The sequence below is a fragment of the Helianthus annuus genome, chromosome 10 (genome assembly GCF_002127325.2).
Source record: "Helianthus annuus cultivar XRQ/B chromosome 10, HanXRQr2.0-SUNRISE, whole genome shotgun sequence".
Lineage (NCBI taxonomy): Eukaryota > Viridiplantae > Streptophyta > Magnoliopsida > Asterales > Asteraceae > Helianthus > Helianthus annuus.
In genome coordinates, this window is record NC_035442.2 from 180,429,719 (window position 1) to 180,449,033 (window position 19,315).

Genomic DNA, 19,315 nt, shown 5'->3' on the forward strand with positions numbered 1-19,315 from the left:
TGTAACATAAAGGACCATTTAAGTAAATATTAAACACCACCACCACTAGCCCTGCCACCACCACCACTCCGCTGCCACCACCGCCACCACCACAGCCCTGCCGCCACCACCACCACTCCGCTGCCACCACCGCCACCGCCACCACAGCCCTGCCACCACCACCACAGCCCTGCCACCACAGCCCTGCCACCACCGCCACAGCCCTGCCACCACCGCCACCACAGCCCTGCCACCACCACCACTCCGCTGCCACCACCACCACTCCGCTGCCACCACCACTCTCACAGATGTCAACAGTGTCATCTCCCCCAAATCGGTCAACAGAAGGTCAAACAGGAAAGTCAATGGCTCAAATTAACGACCAAAATCAGGTTATATTCCAATTAACCTGGTGCAAACATTGTACAAGTATAAACGAATGAACCGGAACAAGAAAAACGAACCGTTAACGGCTGGAACGACGTGTTGACTGATTCCGGCCACTGTGAAGATTCCGGCGAAGTTGCAGGTTCGGTTCCGGCTAAAATCGATGTGTTTGAGCATTGTGAGGGGTGTAAAATGTTTGTGGGGATCTAAGGAACTTCAGATGTCCGTTCAATTCGACCCAGATCGACAGAAACAGAGAGTGTGTGGTGGTGGTGATGGCAGTGGTGGTGGTGGCAGCGGAGTGGTGGTGGTGGTGGCAGGGTTGTGGTAGCCGTTATGAATCTGAAGTGTTTCCGGAACCTGCAACTTCATGTATCCGTCATCGAAACTTGCAACTTCACTTCTCCGTCATCTTACCATCATCTCCGTTCACCTCCATCTTCCGTTTTGAAACCTCCATCTTCACCATTTCAATTCTTTCAGTCATGGTATCAGGTCGGGTTATGTATGGAATGGTGGTTCGAAGAACTGTTGATGATGATCAACGTGATGATTGACGATGATGATGAACTCTTGATCGCACAAGCCAAAGATAATCGCACAAGATCCCGTAGTCGCGGTGGTGGCGGTGGTGGCAGTGGCTGTGGTGGCGGTGTGGCTGTGGTGGCGGTGGTGGTGGTGGTGGCGGTGGTGGCAGTGGCTGTGGTGGCGGTGGTGGCTGTGGTGGCGGTGGTGGCGGTGTGGCGGTGGTGGTGGTGGCAGCGGAGTGGTGGTGGTGGCAGGGCTAGTGGTGGTGGTGTTACAACTTTACACAATCAGTCCTTTATGTTACAAATTTACACAATCAGTCCTTATTTACTAACTGACTTAACTGGGTTATGATTTTTGGACTGAAATGGCACCTTTCCAGAACGTGGGGGACGAAAATGGCGCATTTTTGAAAAATAGACTGAAATGGCCAAAGTGACCAAACCACAGGGACGAAAATGGCAGTTAACTCTTTGATTTTCGATAAAAACATATTTTAAAACAATTATTTTTTATTCTTTAATACAAATTGTTTTTCTTATTAGTAGTTTCTATTCATAATTATAAGCGGTTCCATTTAGTTACCCTTTTGAAAAAGTATATCAAACGTAAACTTAACCGTATAATGCAAATTACCACCATAATGTCTCTTATATAGTCATCAGTATTTAAAAAAAAACATACACATATATTAGTGTCATTAAAATTGTTTAAAATATTTAAAAATCTAAAGAACGACTTGTTGTCCCTTAAATCAATCAAAAGTCGATGAACAAAATAACAATTTGATAAGTTAATGTTTCACAATAGAAGAGTACGTATGACATTCATGTCAACAAAAAAATGTGTAATGATAACCGACGTTTATCACTCATTTCATATATATATATAAGTGTAATTTAAACAAGATTACGGACTTTAATATATAAAATTGAACTGATATTTTTTATATAAAGTAAAAGGTATATTATTTCTCTATAATATCTCTACCATATTTTTTAGGGCATGTTTGGCTAAGCTTATTATAGTTAAAAAGAACTTTTGGAAAAGAACTTTTGGGAAAAGGAGTTTTTGAAAACGAGTTTTTAAAAAAAATGTTTGGATTAGCTTATTGATGTAAAATGACTAAAATGGGCATTCTTTTAGATATAAGGGGGTAAAGAAGGGGTATATTGGTAATTTGTAGTTTGAAAAGTTAAAAGTTGGCCAAGAAGTCACAATATTGTGACTTCTTGAAACCTCCTTTTTCTTCTTTGCAAAAAAAATTTTCTAAAAGGACTTTTGGCTTAACCAAACATAAAAACAACTTATTGGTTTTTTAATAAGTCAATAAGCCAATAAGTTGTTTTGAAAAGCTTAGCCAAACATGCCATTAGTTTAATGTTTCTTAGAGCCTAATTTTATTTTATTTTATCTTATTTTTATTTTATTTGTCAAGCCAAATTAGGTAGATCCATCATCATATCATCTCAATCCCCACTTACACTTTTTTTCCAACTTTATAAAAGGAAGTGACGGAAACACTTTTGCCTTAGAAAACAAATAAAATAATTAACATACTGTTCCAGAAAAAGGTATTGCTTGAGGCCTATTCCACATGTATCATTACATATTACATAATCATATACTATTAAGAAGAAAATCCTAAAAGTAATACTTTTTAGTTATACGTTTTTTAATCAAGAAATTATTTTATATATTTACTTCATCCTCATGTCATGTCTTTTGAAACAGCTACAAAACCATGAAATACCTGATATTATAGTGTTTATATATCTTTTAGCTACACTCATCTACTTTATCCAATAATCGTATGATATGTTTAGTTGAAGAAGTAACCAAGACTATGCAATATAAATTCATGTGTTATCTGATTTTTTTGCATATCCGTTATTTCCATGTAACGTTAGAATCAACAACTAGCAGACAGACATGTTCTATGAGGCAATATAAAAGACATACGCTACCTAATACATTCAATGAGACATGCGGCTCATCTTTCGCCACATGAGAGGACCCAACATAGTCACGACTCACAAGAGATACCCATGGAAGAGAAAGGGAGATACGAATTGCGTATGACTTCTATTTCGGTGGGGTCCCCCATGGGGATTTTGATTTTTGCCATAATGCACACTTAGGTCGTTTTATGTGTGCATTGGAAAGTTTTGGGGTGCATTACTAGGGTACCAAGCAATGATTTGTGGTCTATTTTAAGGGGGTCGGGGCGTTCCGCGGTGAACAAAAAATCACGCGTTATTACACGTGATATACCGCCGCCGCCTGAACTCACCACGCGTGGACTTCTAACACATGTCATGGCTATGACGCGTTGAATTTCAAGAAGACCGTTGTGATGAAAAGAGGAGTCAAAGTAGGATAAGGTGGCGTCGGGGAGTTTGTCGTCGACGGAGATGGTAGCGGAGATTTTGGTGGAGAATTTGAGGGGTTTGAAGGAGAGGGAGCAGTGGTGGGTGAAGGGGCGGTGGGGTTTGGAGGCGGAAGAGAGGAGTCTGGTGAAGGAGAGTGAAGCGGTTGCGGTGGCCATGATGGCGGTGGTAGTGGAGGAAGATGTTAAAGTGGGGGTTTGGAGATTGTTGGTTAATTTGGACGGAGGATCCTGTTATTTGGTTTTTTATATATTAACGAAAAAAGTACAAGGAAGTTTAACTCAAGGCATAAAGTTAAAGTATTTTGATATATGATTAAATTTATAATTTAAAAAAAACATTACTAGTGATGGGCACCCCTAGTAAAATTGATCACTAGTGATGGAATAAAGCTTGATGACGTGGCGAAACTTGATTGGATGTTGTGAGTGATGGAAAACCATCACTAATGGAGTGCCCCTACCTCCCTAAGTATTTATAGGTTTCAAACTTTGAATGGAAATTAATTATTTAGTTCACAAATTTTTTTGTATACTCTTTATGAACAATTAGATTTAATAAACACAACAAGCTTACAAGATACAAAATGTGTGGTGAGTTGAGTGATTCTACATGTGTGTCTTGATCAATCGATTCTCTCACCAGATGGGTCACATGATGTTTAGTATGTCGGTGTCAATTCGAGATCTTTATGTTGTGAGTGATGGAAAACCATCACTAATGGAGTGCCCCTACCTCCATAAGTATTTATAGGTTTCAAACTTTGAATGGAAATTAATTATTTAGTTCACAAATTTTTTTGTATACTCTTTATGAACAATTAGATTTAATAAACACAACAAGCTTACAAGATACAAAATGTGTGGTGAGTTGAGTGATTCTACATGTGTGTCTTGATCAATCGATTCTCTCACCAGATGGGTCACATGATGTTTAGTATGTCGGTGTCAATTCGAGATCTTTGCCGTGGCATCGTGGTATGATAATTGTATTAAGGGGAATTGGCCTGTAATAATCTCACTTAGACCTTATTGGCCATTAATAATCCCACCTCAGAATATTCCCCCCAACAGTCCCACCTTTCACCTATTTTTCCTACAATGGTCCCCCATTAAAAAAACTTAACGGAGTTAAGCTTTTTTCCAAATTACAAACAGATTTTTTAGGGCTTTTGATTAGAATGACAATACGAGTCCATTGATGTAAAACTTGCCTCGAAGCGGTGCTCCAAACGATGAAAACAACGCTTCAATTCGGGTGTTTAAATTTCCAATGAACCAAAATCAAGTCACTTGGAGCACCATTTCGGAATAAGTTATACATCAATGGACTCGTATCATCGTTCTGATCAAAAGCCCTAAAAAATTTGTTTGTAATTTGGAAAAAAGTTTAACTCCGTTAAGTTTTTTTTAACGGGGGACCATTGTAGGAAAAATATGTGAAAGGTGGGACTGGTGGGGGGAATATTCTGAGGTGGGATTATTAATGGCCAATAAGGTCTAGGTGAGATTATTACAGGCCAATTCCCCTTGTATTAATTAAATCATGTGATTTTTATAGTACAATGGTATAATATTACAATAAAATATTAAAATATTATGTGTTTGTAAAGACACTGGACTCTCCTTTCTTATAATTTTATTTGTTCTACATCATTCGGGTTTGTATTGGTTACAAAAGATCCTCAGACCTTGGTCATCTTTGTTCCTTTAGTTTATATCAACTTTCTAATAGAAAAGACATGGATGCACTAACAACATTTCCCTGAAAAATGGTATTAGAGTCACTCGTATCTTGTTTAGTTGTTCCAGCAAACCTCATGGAGGATGATAAGTCTCATGGGTTATTTGTGACAACTTTGGCAAATCCAAAATCTCATGTTCACATGAATGATGCTAAGACATAATAAACGCCTCTCCTTAAATACCACAAATGCCTTTTTGGTTTTTTCGGTTATGGATGATTGGAGAACTCCGAAATAAGGTATGGTTCGGTAGGAGCAATTCAAGATTGGGAAGTTTTCACTTAATAAATACGCGAGCTCCTAGTAGGGAATTTGAACTATGTATGTTGGTATGAGGGGTTGAATGTTATAATGTCAATCACTCATCAATTACAACTTAAGCATGTTCTATCCATAAGTTATCGAGTAAGTTAATGTTAAATCTTGTTGTTTTTGTATGCTTTTGATGGTGTTTTGTGATTGTGAGCTCTAGATTTGTAATTTTTCATCTAATGATACCAAAAGTTTACTCAGCCAAATCATATTTGTAAAGGAATATGCTTATAGAGCAACCCTTAATAGTAATAACCTCATTCTTTGTATCATTAGTCCATACACTTGTTAAGCTTACACTTCCAACAGTAAAGGAATATGCCTATAGAGCAGCCCTTAATAGTAATAACCTAATTCTTTCTATCATTAGTCCATACACTTGTTAAGCTTACGCTTCCAACAAATTATAGGAATTTATTGTGAAAGTTATGCTGATGCTACTTTCCCAAGGTTTGGACCTTGTTAATCTATTAAGTTAATAACAACATTAGGACAAACTTGTTGTTAATCGCCATATTTTGTCATATGTTGTTTTTAGGTCGTTCAAAAAGTGATACCTTTAAAAATTCGCTGGATGTTATGATCTTAATAAGTTATGGTTGGTGTTAATAACATATCACAACTATTGCAACATATATGGTGTTTGATTTTATTATATGTTTTACATGATTCGTGAAGAGAGAAAACACATAGTATGGACTACATGAAATGAACACTTAATGAGGTGTTTGAGTGTTTGTACAAGTTTATCTTGACAAGTTATAATCCCATAGTAGCTAATTATTTCTAATCATCTTCATTATTTGTTTCCTTTAAAAAGAAACATGTAGTACAATCAAGTACCATAAGTCGTAAATGTTTCATTATGCTGTTAACATTTCTCACTAACTTATTAAGATTTAAACAACATGTAGACGTTACTACTTATCATATTGGCGTGAACATGATAACAGCACCAACGTAGTCAACATAATGGCGATAAGACTTGACTATATTGATAAGGCTAAATCCCTATAAATGTATTGTGGAGAAACGTTGCCCATTCTCACAGACATATTGGTTGGATCGGACGGTTGTGTGTTGAACAGAACATTATGGAAAATCAATAATGTTTTTATCATATGGTAAATAAATAATATTTTCATAAAAGCATTATACAATCGCCAAGTCAGCTGCGGGGGGTCATGCAATACAACTTTTTTTATTAGGGGTGGTAATTCCTAACATGACCTGAGACATGACACATGACACGTAACAATCATGTTATGGGTTAGTCAGTGTACCCAGTTTAATAAAGAAGTTGTGGTTTGGGTTGACCTATTTAACATGGTTAATAAGTGGGACATGTTTGCGTTATGATCAGTGTCGAAATACCGGTAAAAATATAGTTTAAAAGTATATCCTAAGTACCTTAATTAGTTAAGGTAAGTAGGGTGTCGAATCCATGAGAAGTTTAGTGGATGGTGTTTCTTCATAATTGATTATTTCATCTAGACATTAGAATTAAAAGTGATGTTTGAAATGGGTTAATTAAATTTAGCAATTGTGCAAAACAATATATTTGAATTTTAAAAACTATTGGAAGATGATCACATCCGGGTTTGAGGTTTTAGAAGCACAATGTATAACTTGGCTGTGTTAATATGGTTGACAATTACACAGATATAATTGTTTAACCAAAAAAGTTCAAAGGGTAAGACCGAACTCAATAATCCGGTAGAATTGCATTCGAGCTAGGATCCCAACCAATTACTAATATAACCACTAGTTTTTCAAAGCATTATGATAGTTAATGGTTAATGAAACCAATGATAGACAAATCATGTTGCAAAGTGTCGAAGACAAATTGCCTCTTTAAAAACTCAATAGGCCAAACACACGGAATCAATGGTAATCATCAAAAGATTGAATAGTTACAATCAATTCGTGTTCAATACAAAAAAAAAAAACCAAGTTGAATATAAATTGCTACCACAACCCTACACACGAGTTCAATCACGGGTGGATTTGCTGCTCATTATATTGTTGATTTTTTGAATCTTGATGAATTTAGAAATCGATTTGGGTTGGATTTGATGAATCGAAACTCCAAGCCGTTCCTTAGTTTCCAAGATGTGTTAATTGCGAAATCCTTGCATTATACCTTAAATAATCGAGTTAATTTTTGAATTTCGCAAGTTTAATCAACCCCCAAGTCAATAATTCCCAAGTGGCGTTGTGCAACACCCGACTTCAATTGCAACGCCTAATTCTCGTATGCAATGCCAAAAGTTGTGCACGACGTTTTGCAACCCCCAATTTTTCTTGACTCATTCGTTCAATTAACTTGATTTTTTGTCACTCATTCTTGTTCCATCTTTTGTGTGTAATCCCATGTACCACCTACAATCAATAAACACTCCCAACGTAACCATGTTTAACACGTAATTGGGTATAAAACACATAACAAAGCATTATTAACATGTGCAATTCATCAACCCATTAGGTTATACTAATATAAACCGGTTAAAATTATAATTATATAAGTTATAAAATATGTAATCTATTTGATCAACATGCCAACCTTTTTAAGACTCAAACAACTCGTATACAACGTTATTACAATCCCTTTATAATTTGTTAACCCGATTAACTCATCTAGATAAACATGTTAACTGATTCATGTTTATGTTACATGGCTTTTAGTGTATATGGGTTAGGGTTGATTTATTTTAATAAACAAATTATTTTCATGTTTTTCTGGTCATTTCAACATTGTTTTGACCCTTAAGATTGATTCGACTCATACAACACTAAATTAGGTATCCATTTCGTTGTCTGTAATTACGAGTGTGGTTGCATGATATACCTTGCATCTATCGCAACTGGTTTTCTAAAAAAATATATATTATGCCCTTTAGATAGCTGGAGCCTAGCGAACATCCCTCAAAAGTATAATTTACTACTAATATCGGTAAGTGCACAAATCTATTGATATGACGATACTTCGGCAGTTATATCTTTCGCCGCTCACATGAGTATATGTTCCAAACATTATAAATCACCCAAGCGATTAACTGATCTTGTGATTCAGATTACATATCGTAACATCTTAATGACTTACATGTCCGCTTCACCAACCCCACTAACCAACCTCCCATATATTACTTCTTTTTTACGAGTTTAGATGAGTTTGATTAATTGACACTTGTTGAATGAAGTTCATGTTATTAGATAGAAAAACAAATATGTCGCAACTTGAAAGTTATATTCTCATATCGGTCTAATACTTGACAAGTTGAACTTTTTATATTGAGGTTTTTACACGGATTCACAAACTTATTACACATAACCACTCGTGCGGGTCAATGTGTAGAGACATTAAACGATGATACCTAATGATAAAACAAATACAAAAAATAATTCATGTATTTCACGTGTCTAGGCTATTGTACTATATATCAAAGAGACGTTTGATGATGCTACACGATAAACAAAAGTAGATACACGGAACTATTTCACGCACATCACGACTTTGTCTTAGTTTTAGAGGATGCCACACACTCATACGTGAAGATAAGGTAAATGCATAAAATAATTTCACAACCGTATATGTATGATTTGGTGTGATATGTTTACAAACATATAAATCAAACGTTTAAATATTCATTTATGTGACTTCCTCTATTATTTAGTTTATATAATAATTTGTAGACATTATGTTGCTTCGTTGTTGTGTACATACGATATCAATCTAAAAGTTGAAATGTGTTTGTTTATCAATAATTGTTATAAATATATATTTTGTGTTTATTTAGTGTTTGAATTTTATTAAATTGAGATGGCAATAGACAAAATGTTGTCGCCCTTCACGTGCCAAAAACCCCATCATGAAATTAGATTCCCTGTTTGTAATGTCATCTTAGCATGTGATATTTTGTGTGGCCACCTAATCTTTGGTGGGCTCATTTTGTCACCCCCCACAACTTGCTTCAATAAAAGGTATATTTGTTGGCATGATAAAGTTTTTTTTATAAACTTACTTGTTCTAATCAAATTTTGATTAATCATTAATTTGAAAATCAAGTGAATCTATCGTTCTATGTAACACACGACTTTTCAATCAACCAATGTCGTATATTTTGATTATCGGAAGCTTATGATTTTATTTTTTGTTATCTGAACGTAGTCTTCCTAAAATGTCATGGTTGACCTTAAGAGTTTTCGTGTCGTTTAACCCAAAACGCGTATCACCACAAGTTTCTGTTGCTTCCCACCTCATGGTGTCTCGCATGAGATAGAACTAAATATAGGCTGGATGACAACATATAGTGGCTTTAAACATATTTCAAGGTAAAAGATAATTATAACCAAAAACTATAAATTTGATTTATTTCTATGATTCTATCATATCCACAAGTCCAAATTTTTTTCTATCATATCCACAAGTCCAAAACAACATATAGTAATTAAGGTAACTAAAAGTGAAACATGTGAATACACGGGCGTACTTAAATAACTAAAAGGGAAAAAACCTCTTTCCAACTTGGGCCATCAATAAAATATTTTTTCAGTTTTTCAAAGAATCTGTCGTAGGTGTCATGTGTGTAATTTTATAAGCATTTTTTTAAAAGAAAAGTTCTACTTTATCACTATTTAATTAATGTAAACTTGTAAAATTACCTGCGTGTTGCAGCGGGAGTTCAACCGACGTCGGTTTGTTTTGTTATGGTATCTATACGATACCGACGTTCATTATAACACCTGAAAGATGAAACCCAAAAGATAAAATCAAAAGAAAACTTTATTGAAGTTTAGAGATTTCTATGGTTTTATTAAAGTTTTAGGTGTAAGAATGTAAATTGGTTAAAAAAAAACTAATGTAAAGTAAAATTCAAAGAGTGTAAATGAAAATTCCCTATATATCAAAAGAGCATTGTTCATCAAGCTACACATTTTAATATATAGTTAATTAATGTTTTTACTTTATCTTATTTGCTTTGAAATCATTTATTATAAGAAGGATTTTTTTTTAAATTAATTTTCTGCTCATTCCTATAACTTGTCAAGTTATATCAGAAGAGAAGGTAGACGGACAATAAGTTGCGCCGCTACCCCTTTATAAATTGCAAATCCTAATCTACCAAAGACAAAACCCTGCCCCCTAAGGCTGGACAATTGCTGTGGATGACCGTTGGACCTTGGTCAGGAATTGAATAGCTTCTGACGCTAGGAAGCCAAATGTGTTAAAGGCAAAAGGAACAAAAACATGTTATCTGCACAAGCGGTTATTCAAAAAGTTTGAAGTGATAAAATTGTTTTTTTTTTTTTTTTTTTTTTTTTGAAAATTGAATGGATATTTATTGTGATGAGATGTGTAAAAGGTTAAAAGAGAGCATGTTCTCTGAAACATTCCCCACATGGGCTGCTTGGCTCCCTTCCAAACCTAACCCACAACAAAACTTTATCATGTGATCAAAATTAAAGTCTTGCAGATTCTTGTACACTACTTACTACATTTATTAACCTTTATAAAATCAATTCTCATGCTTTTTCTTTTTACATAGGAAGAAATGAGATGCCAAATGGCCCAAATCATGGAAGAAGAGTATGAATTAGATGGGCCTTTTATTGGGCTAATTTGGTGAATTGATGTTGGGCTTAGCTTCTTAAGAGGCTTGTGATTTTTCTAGCAAGTGTGCTCCAAGTTCAACAACAAAAATGTTGTGTTGTGTCATGTATGTTCCAATGTGTCTTGTAAATAAGAGTTTTCTAAGATGATGCTTAAGCATAAAATCCTATTATTAAACTGAGTTAACTCGGTCAAGCCGACTTCAACTAGTACTGAGAAACCGAGTTCATATACATGTATTCAACTTGAGCCAGCTCATAGCTCGATAAGCTGACTCAATTTTTAGTTTTAATGATTGTATATGTTTTCGTACACTTCTTACATAAAAAGAATAATGACAAACAGTATAAATGAACACAATACCAAGATGCTAATATACAACTTATATGTTTTCATACACTTCTTAAGAAAGGTTAAATGACGGAACTTTATTCGACCAACTTAAGTTTGAGTCTTTGACTCTAAAGTTTGTACGTCTCAAATCATCTTTGAGTTTGAGTTACGAGTGCGTTTGTTATTAGTTAAAAAACCTTTTAGGAGACCTCACCATCCAAAAATTGCCGATTGACCACCCCTTACATTTTATCGTTGAGTAAATTTCACAGATAGTCCTGTATTTTGGCCAAATTATGGATTTTGTCTATAAGGTTTAAAAATTACGAAAATAGTCCCTAACAACTTAGTTTGCTTTTTTCAATGGTCCAAATAGTCTTAACTAATTATTTAATTTTTCTCATTAAGTGCACACATATATTTTACACAAATACAGTCCAGTATTTATAATCACAAGTTAATACAAATATTCTGCTTTAAATTTTATTTTGTTCCAACTTCAAAGAAGACAGCATGGATCATGCCCTATGCATATTGTTCTTTAAGAAATTCAAAACAACCGAAACTAATTCGTCTCTGTGGTTAGTGTAACCATGGTTAGCCCCCTCAATGATTCTTAACTCATGGTTGGGTATGGTCTTGGCAAACGCCGAAGCATCTTCAACTGGAATGACTTCATCAACTGATCCATGAACGGTCAACACCTTGCAATCTTGGTCAACTTTAAGTCCCGCTTCATGCATGTTTGTGTTCAAGCGTTCCATTAGACTTTCCTTCGTCACACGAAACGATGATTCTCCTAAATAAGCAGAAAAATAATTTTAATTCTACAGATTTATGCATCGTTACGTGATTTCATAATAAAATAATTTAAGAAGTTTTATGCATAAAAAAATCCACTTTGAGGAACTTTCGACCCATTTGACCCGTTAAAAGATAAAACATAACCCGAACTGACCCATTCACAAGTAAATGGATTGAAATAGGCATATGGCCCCAATCTACATAAAATCGTTAAACCTTTTTTGGATTTGATGTCGATAAAACCATCCTTTTTCACTCTTTCCAGATAATCTTTTCCCAAACGCTCCTCAATGCCCCTATCCATCTTATATCGACCAGACACGTTTACGACGGTGTGAATGTCATGGTGTAACGATGCATATAAAACCACCACATTCCCACCTGCAACAATAATTTGTGTCAACCTTATTAACCCTGGAACCAAAAACTATGTAGACTTCTATCTAGAGGGGGCAATCTTGACCCAAAGCCTTCCAAGTGGGTCATTTTGGGTTACTTTTTAAATTATATGGGTTGGTTTGGGTCATATATTTTCACTCAATGGGTCAAAATGGGTCAATTAAAATTCCATCTCATATATTTTCGGGTCAAAACGGGTCGACGACTTCAAAGAAATGGGTCAATGTGGGTTGGTGTCTTAAAGAAACGGGTCAAGTTTCGGATCGGAACGGGTTCGGTTTGGATTGAGTTTCGGGCGGCCGGGACGGGTTTCGGGCCGACATGAGTTTTCGCACGGGACGGGTTTCGAGTCGGGACGGATTTTAGTACGAGACGGGTTTCAGTTCGGTTTTTTTTTTGTTTTGTTTGGGTCGGTTATTTTCGGTTTCGGTTGAGATTTTTTGTTTCGTTACGGTAGCCTTTTCGGTTCGGTATCGATTTTTTTTAGTTTTTTGTTTCGTTTTGGCCGGTTTCGATTCGTTTTTTGTTTCGTTTTGATCGGTTTTTCCAGATCGGTATCGATCTTTTCAGTTTTTTGTTTCGTTTCGGTTCAGTTTTCGGTTTTTTGTTTCGTTTTGGTTGCTTTTTTCGTTTGATTTTTTCGGTTTTTTTGTTTCGTTTCGTTTCAAATATGCATGTTTGGCCTCAAGAAGTAAAATTAGCTAAAATAACATACCTTTACTATGTCCAAGAATTGCACTTACGACACGATTTTCTGCAGCGAAATGTTGGATTACTGCTTGCAAGTCATCAACCTCCTTACGGTAATTACCAAATTCAAATATGCCTTCACTTTCCCTGAAATGCAACAGTTGCTAGAATACAATTTGACTTACGGCTTCAAATAACATTAAGTTTTGACTTTGTACAAGTCTATTTGACTTCAAAAGTCAAAGTGCACCATGTACATTGTGACTTACCCATTTCCTGAAAAATCAAAGCGAAATGCACTAATCCCATGTTTTTCTAAACCAAAAGCAAGTTCCACCATCATATTGTACTCCTGAGGAAAGAACACGCTTAGAATTAGAAGTGGCAATTTTGACCAATTTGACTATGAACAGGTGGATTTGGGCTCCATAACGGCCAAATCGGTTGAACGAGGTAAAACAAGTCGAAAGTTACAAAAAGTGTATTTTTAATGCATTAACCTCCTTAATCAATTTATTCAAAAAAATGTATTAAGACTGATCATATAGCTTTTGTTACGTTACAATAACATGCACAAGAAGGTGTTTAATGTTTTGGGTCAACTTGACACGATCTGTTTCTGATCGATACTAAAAATTACTCACTACCCAACCGCCCATCTTGCGAACTTTGCATTTGAGTCATTTCATCAACACACGCGTGTGCACAACACATACACACCCATCAACCAATGCAAATACTTCTAACAAAATAACAATAAATTCCCACTAACCCGAGCAACGAATTTCTACAAATTAGGGGCTGTTTGTTTAGCTCTTAATGGTTTAGACCTCTTACTGGTTGAACGCTTAATGGTTCAGACTGTTTGTTTCGCGAATAGATGTCTGAATGGTTCAGACTTCAGACATTTGCCTCTGAATGGTTAAGCATTATACCGAGTCTGAATGGTTAAGACCTCTAATCTGAATTGGTCAGACATTTGCCTCTGAACGGTTAAGCATTATACTGACTCTTAATGGTTCAGACCTCTTACTACTTCGGCACTTACTGGTTCAGCACTTAATCATTCAGAAGTTGCCAAACAGCCCCTTAGTTAGCATGTATAGGTCTTACTCCAGACCAGAAGAAATCTTAACCAGAGATTAAGCTTGGAGATGCAATAGGGCGGAGTGAAATTATAAAAAGCAGTTATGAATATTTATTAAAAATTTAAAACTATATTGTTTTGATGTCATTTTATCAAAGGTTTTTATTACCTAATCTTGGGCACGTAACACACATGTGGTAACGGGTTACACAAGGCTTTTCAAGGGATATACTATAAATCCATCCACATCGCGAGGGGAGCATGGGCGCCACTGACTGCCCTCCACGTCGGCCTGCCCGGCTTCACGGGCAGAACATTAAAGTTTGTCTAATAACAAAAGACTAAAGTTTTATTTCTACACCTTAAATTGAATATAAGACACTAATTTGTTGTTGTAGGAGCTGTTTTCTAGCTGTTTATTGTCATTTGAATCCAAAGTTTGCTGTTTTTTTTTTGCCTATTGTCACGGGCCAAATGTTTGAAGATCGCAATGCTATGGGCTGTGCTTGAACGCTTGGGTTACTGGCTAGCCCTGGACTTTATCGGGGGACGGAGTCAGTGTCAATGAAGAGGTGTACGTGCCTAGTCGTGCAAACGACGAACGCACCACTGGTCGAGAGCTGGCGCCGCTCTCCTGATGAGTCCAAGGCAGGACGAAACCAGTAACCCACACAAAGAAGCGGGATGGATTGGCTTGTCCCCGGGGACGCCACACGGGGCTCGAAAAGTAACCCCGTGACACTGTGCTCCTTTTAGTTATAACATTCATCATCTTATATATATACCTAAAATATTTATAAAACTTGGAAGATAATTGAAAAAAGAAGATGTACCTTTGTGCATTGGAATCCATGGCACAAGACTACAATATCTTTGGACCCTGTATCGTGTAACAACCCCACAAGTTTCTCACCATGATTATTTTGTATAACTATTCTCTTCTGTTCAATCCCTGAAACAATTGAATGCAAATATTCAAATCTTGTAATGTCAAAGGGGGTTAATCATAAATTCAGAGATTAACCCAAAAGCAAGTGAATTTAGAGTAAGATTGAAGTGGGTATACAGAAAGATCGCCTGAAAAACAAAACTGACCTGGGTTTTGATCGAGGTTTGCGGTGGTGGAGTCACCGGCGGCCATCTTCAGGTGAATTGGTCTAGTGGTAGTGTTGAGAGTGAGATTGTGGGAGTGTTTGTTGATGAGTAGTAATCTTTGTTTGAATCTAGAATCCGATAAAGAAGGAGTTCTGGTAGCGGTTATCAAGTTGGAGGATGTTAAATCAACCATGTGAATCATAGTCCCCACTTTTTGCTACCGTAGGAGAATCTTAATGTTTTTTTACTTATTTATGGTACATGGGTAGATCTCAATAAATCAAGAGAACAAGATATATTAACGATTTTTTAATATTGAATCTTGATGACTGTAACAATATAACCACCTCTATATGCTATAGCCATGACTCAAAATGATTACTATCACCTTCTACGTCAGTTTCATATACCCCACTCTCATCCACCACCTTACACCTCACTCCCTCGATCAAAATCCCCTAACTAATTGAAAGAGAGTCGTAGTTGCCGTGAATTAAACCATGCGAACCACCATGGTTTGGGAAGGAGGTGGTGTATCTCGTAAACCATGTTACACATGGAAATTCATGACTCAAACCAATGGCGGATCTAGAAAATTTTCTTAGCGGTAACGAAATCGAAAAAAACGTCAAAAAATGTCAATTTTTTCCAAAATTACACTACCGCCGGAGCGCCAAGCGGCAGCGGAGGCTACCCCTTCCCCTAGGGTAGGTCCGCCCCTGACTCAAACTACCATCCCTACACAAGATAGCCTTAGCATGCGCTATTATGAGGTCGGTTCGATGAGCTTTTCGTACGGATCACTTTATTGTTTATAGCTTGAGATCAGGTTAGAGAGAGCAGAGAACAACTTCATAACATCTATTGGTAAGAAAATTTATGTATTTTTAGATTTACATCATAAATAATAATAATAATAATAATAATAATAATAATAATAATAATATATAATAACGTAATTACGTACTGATGTGACATTACACTTGTTAAGTATGATATGTGATTATAGATGTAGGGTCATATTGAGCATTTGTTACTCTTTGCACATATGGTACGTAATTACGTACTGTAACATAATCACATAATATTACATAATCACGTAACTATATAGCTTGTAAAATATATATTTTTTTTTAAATTAAGAAAACTACAACTCTACTTAAAAAGAATGAAATGTTCGTTAATACGGTGTAATTTTTTTTAAATATAATCGTATGAAAACGTTATAGCCATTTGAAAATTGGGGAGAAAGTAGATCAGGTGAGAAAAAGATCATAATACCCTTTTTTCAATTTGTGTTTCCATTTGTGGAATTGTTGTTTTTACAATACTACCATCGCATCAGATTCCAAACTATAGCGTTTACCTTCAAAAAGTACATAAAACGTACTCGATGTTTGCAAACCCTTACACGTTACGTACTCTGAAAATTCACAAAAAAAAGGTAGCATAAGCCTATATGTATTAAAGCATAAATGGAAGCAAATAGATCAACCTCGGTCAGGACTCATACAATATGTCCTAAATAAATAACCTTCATTTTTATAGTTTGGGCAAACTTAAGGCCTAACAATACATCATTACCCCATTCCTCATGCATCAAACAATTCAAATAGCTATAACTAACAATGTGTTTGAGGCATATGGTAGTCATGAATAAATTTAAACTACTACGATCACAACATTGTGACGTCAGAATTCAATAGTTGAGCCCTTCAATTGGGCAAAAAAGGCGGCAGGGTAATAGTATTGGCCCAACAAAATTACGATTTTATCATGTTTTAAAATAACGATTTTGCCATGATTTTAAATTTATGTTTTCGCCCCCGCTTAAAAATAAATTTACGCTTTTGCTCCCAGCTAAATATTTCAATTTTGCACCCCGGTAAAAAATTACGATTTTGCCCCGTTCCAACCCTTAAAAATACAATTTTCCCATCAGTTCAAAAGTATGTTTTTACCCCCATTCAAAAATAAACCTACGCTTTTGCTCCTGCCTAAAAATTCCAATTTTGCCATCGGTTCAAAATTACGATTTTACCCCGTATAAATTTATAGTTTTTGCCATTAGTTTTTTTTCTCCCAGCCAAGTTACGATTTTACCCTCAACTTAACTTTAGATTTTCCCCATCGTTTTTGTTTGTTTTCCCGGTGACATTACAATTTTGCCCCCAGTGTAAAATTACAGTCGTGCCGGCAACTTCCTGGCACTCCCCCGTTGGTCCATTTAGTTTACAATTTATCCCCGAATTAAAATTATGATTTGGCCCTCAGTTAAAAATTACGTTTTTCCCATCGATTTAGTTTTTTTACCAAAACTATAAAGGTTTTTTGTTTTACTTGGTTTACTCGATTTAATTTTTTTTCGTCTCAAGGAGTTTCCTAACACTAACTCATTAGTCCTTAAAAATTACACATTTGCCCCGAGCCCAAAATTACGGTCTTATCATCGTTTTTGTTTTTTTTCCCTAGAAAAATTATAGTAGTATTTTTTTAATTGGTTGAGAATTATTCAGCTATCGCCCCGCAACGCGGGCGGGGCATCTACTAGTTATGTACAAATGGTCAAACCATATGATATTCATGTTCTCATTTTAGCAGTTTAGACAAGGCAAATATTTCCACAAACACATGGTGGGCATCAATCAAATGAAATTCAATCAAGTTACATCATTATTGCCCATTCCTCATGCATCAAACATTTCAAACAACTATAATTGACGATGTGTTTGGGGCATATGATAGTCATGAATAAATTATGTAACAATGGTCAAACCATATGATAGTCATGGTCGTTGTTACTTATACATAGACTTGAAGAAAAGCTTTTGAAGAGGCGAAATTGTACCAAAGAAAAGTTTGAATTGAAGAAAAGCTTTCGAATTATAGAAAAGCTTTTGAAAGCGGTTCATTTAACTAATCGGTGGTGGCAGTATGCCAATTCAATCGTTGGTAGTATGCCAATTTTGAAAGCGATTTGTTTTTGAAGATAGGAAAATCTTAACAATTTGTTAAATTAAAAAGTATAAAATTATAAATTTTACGTAAATGTTACATGTATTTTCGTATAATATTAATAATAACTGAATAAATGATTTGTTTTTTTTATACGGTGTTATAATTGACAATTTGATATTTGCAACTTATACCAATAGTTTAATTTTATATACAACGAGTTGACGCTAACCCGCGCGTTGCGGCGGGATGTTGGTTATAATCTTTCTTTTGCGTCACGGCTTGGGGACAAACGGCGCATTCATAGCACGTGCATTCGCCAACGCTGGTGTTGACTACCATATAACCAATCGAAAAGTATATGTAATAATTATAAACCCGTTGCAGTGTGTTAATGCATAAAAATTAGATTGAGACGCAAAACATAGAAAATAAAAACTAAGTCGACCTAGTAACCACGCGTTCTAATGAGGCTATTAAACGGAAAAAATAGATTAAATGTTGAATCATACACGTACGTTAAAGCGTCTTGAATCACAAAATTTAGATTGAAATGTAAAAGATAATTTTTTTAAATTAAATTGATTTCAATTACGTGTTGCTAATGGTTAGATCTCAGTTATCACTGAGAATTACAAAAAGACAATTAAATAACATAATTATATAGTTTCCTAGGCAGAAGTATGAACATTAAACAATCCCATTATTTAACTAAAAGAATCTATATGTTCTTCATATATCAAACAAATTATGCGGCTTGCCAATACTTCACAACAAAAGATGGTAAAATATAAACTGCCCTCTATTTTTTCAAAACCACAAATTCTGCTAAAAAAGGAAATTAATGTATCAAAAAGATAAGGTTAAAGTTTTGGTAAAACATGGGTTTCACTTTTAAAATTACAACCAGTGAAAAAAAATGTTCATCCATAGTAATATCATGACAGAGATGATGTAAACACAACCATGAAAGCATGGAACCGTATCACGTTTTGATTCTT

The 19,315-nt window shown here is 35.5% G+C and overlaps 1 protein-coding gene across 2 annotated transcripts; it reads right to left on the minus strand.

The window, feature by feature from the left end:
• Positions 1-11,657: 11,657 nt before the first annotated feature.
• LOC110886972 lies at positions 11,658-15,622 on the minus strand. 2 transcript variants are annotated; one of them, XM_022134862.2, is made up of 6 exons: positions 15,360-15,622; positions 15,098-15,216; positions 13,447-13,529; positions 13,203-13,324; positions 12,305-12,469; positions 11,658-12,083 (listed from the first exon to the last, which is right to left on the minus strand). In XM_022134862.2, exons 1-6 carry the CDS (start codon positions 15,559-15,561, stop codon positions 11,803-11,805), a joined length of 972 nt encoding a protein of 323 aa, XP_021990554.1. In that variant the 5' UTR covers positions 15,562-15,622; the 3' UTR covers positions 11,658-11,802. The 2 variants fall into 2 exon arrangements, with proteins under 2 accessions (XP_021990554.1, XP_021990555.1); XM_022134863.2 differs by lacking the exon at positions 12,305-12,469 and having other exon boundaries at positions 11,728-12,083; positions 15,360-15,621.
• Between the last annotated feature and the right edge of the window lie 3,693 nt (positions 15,623-19,315).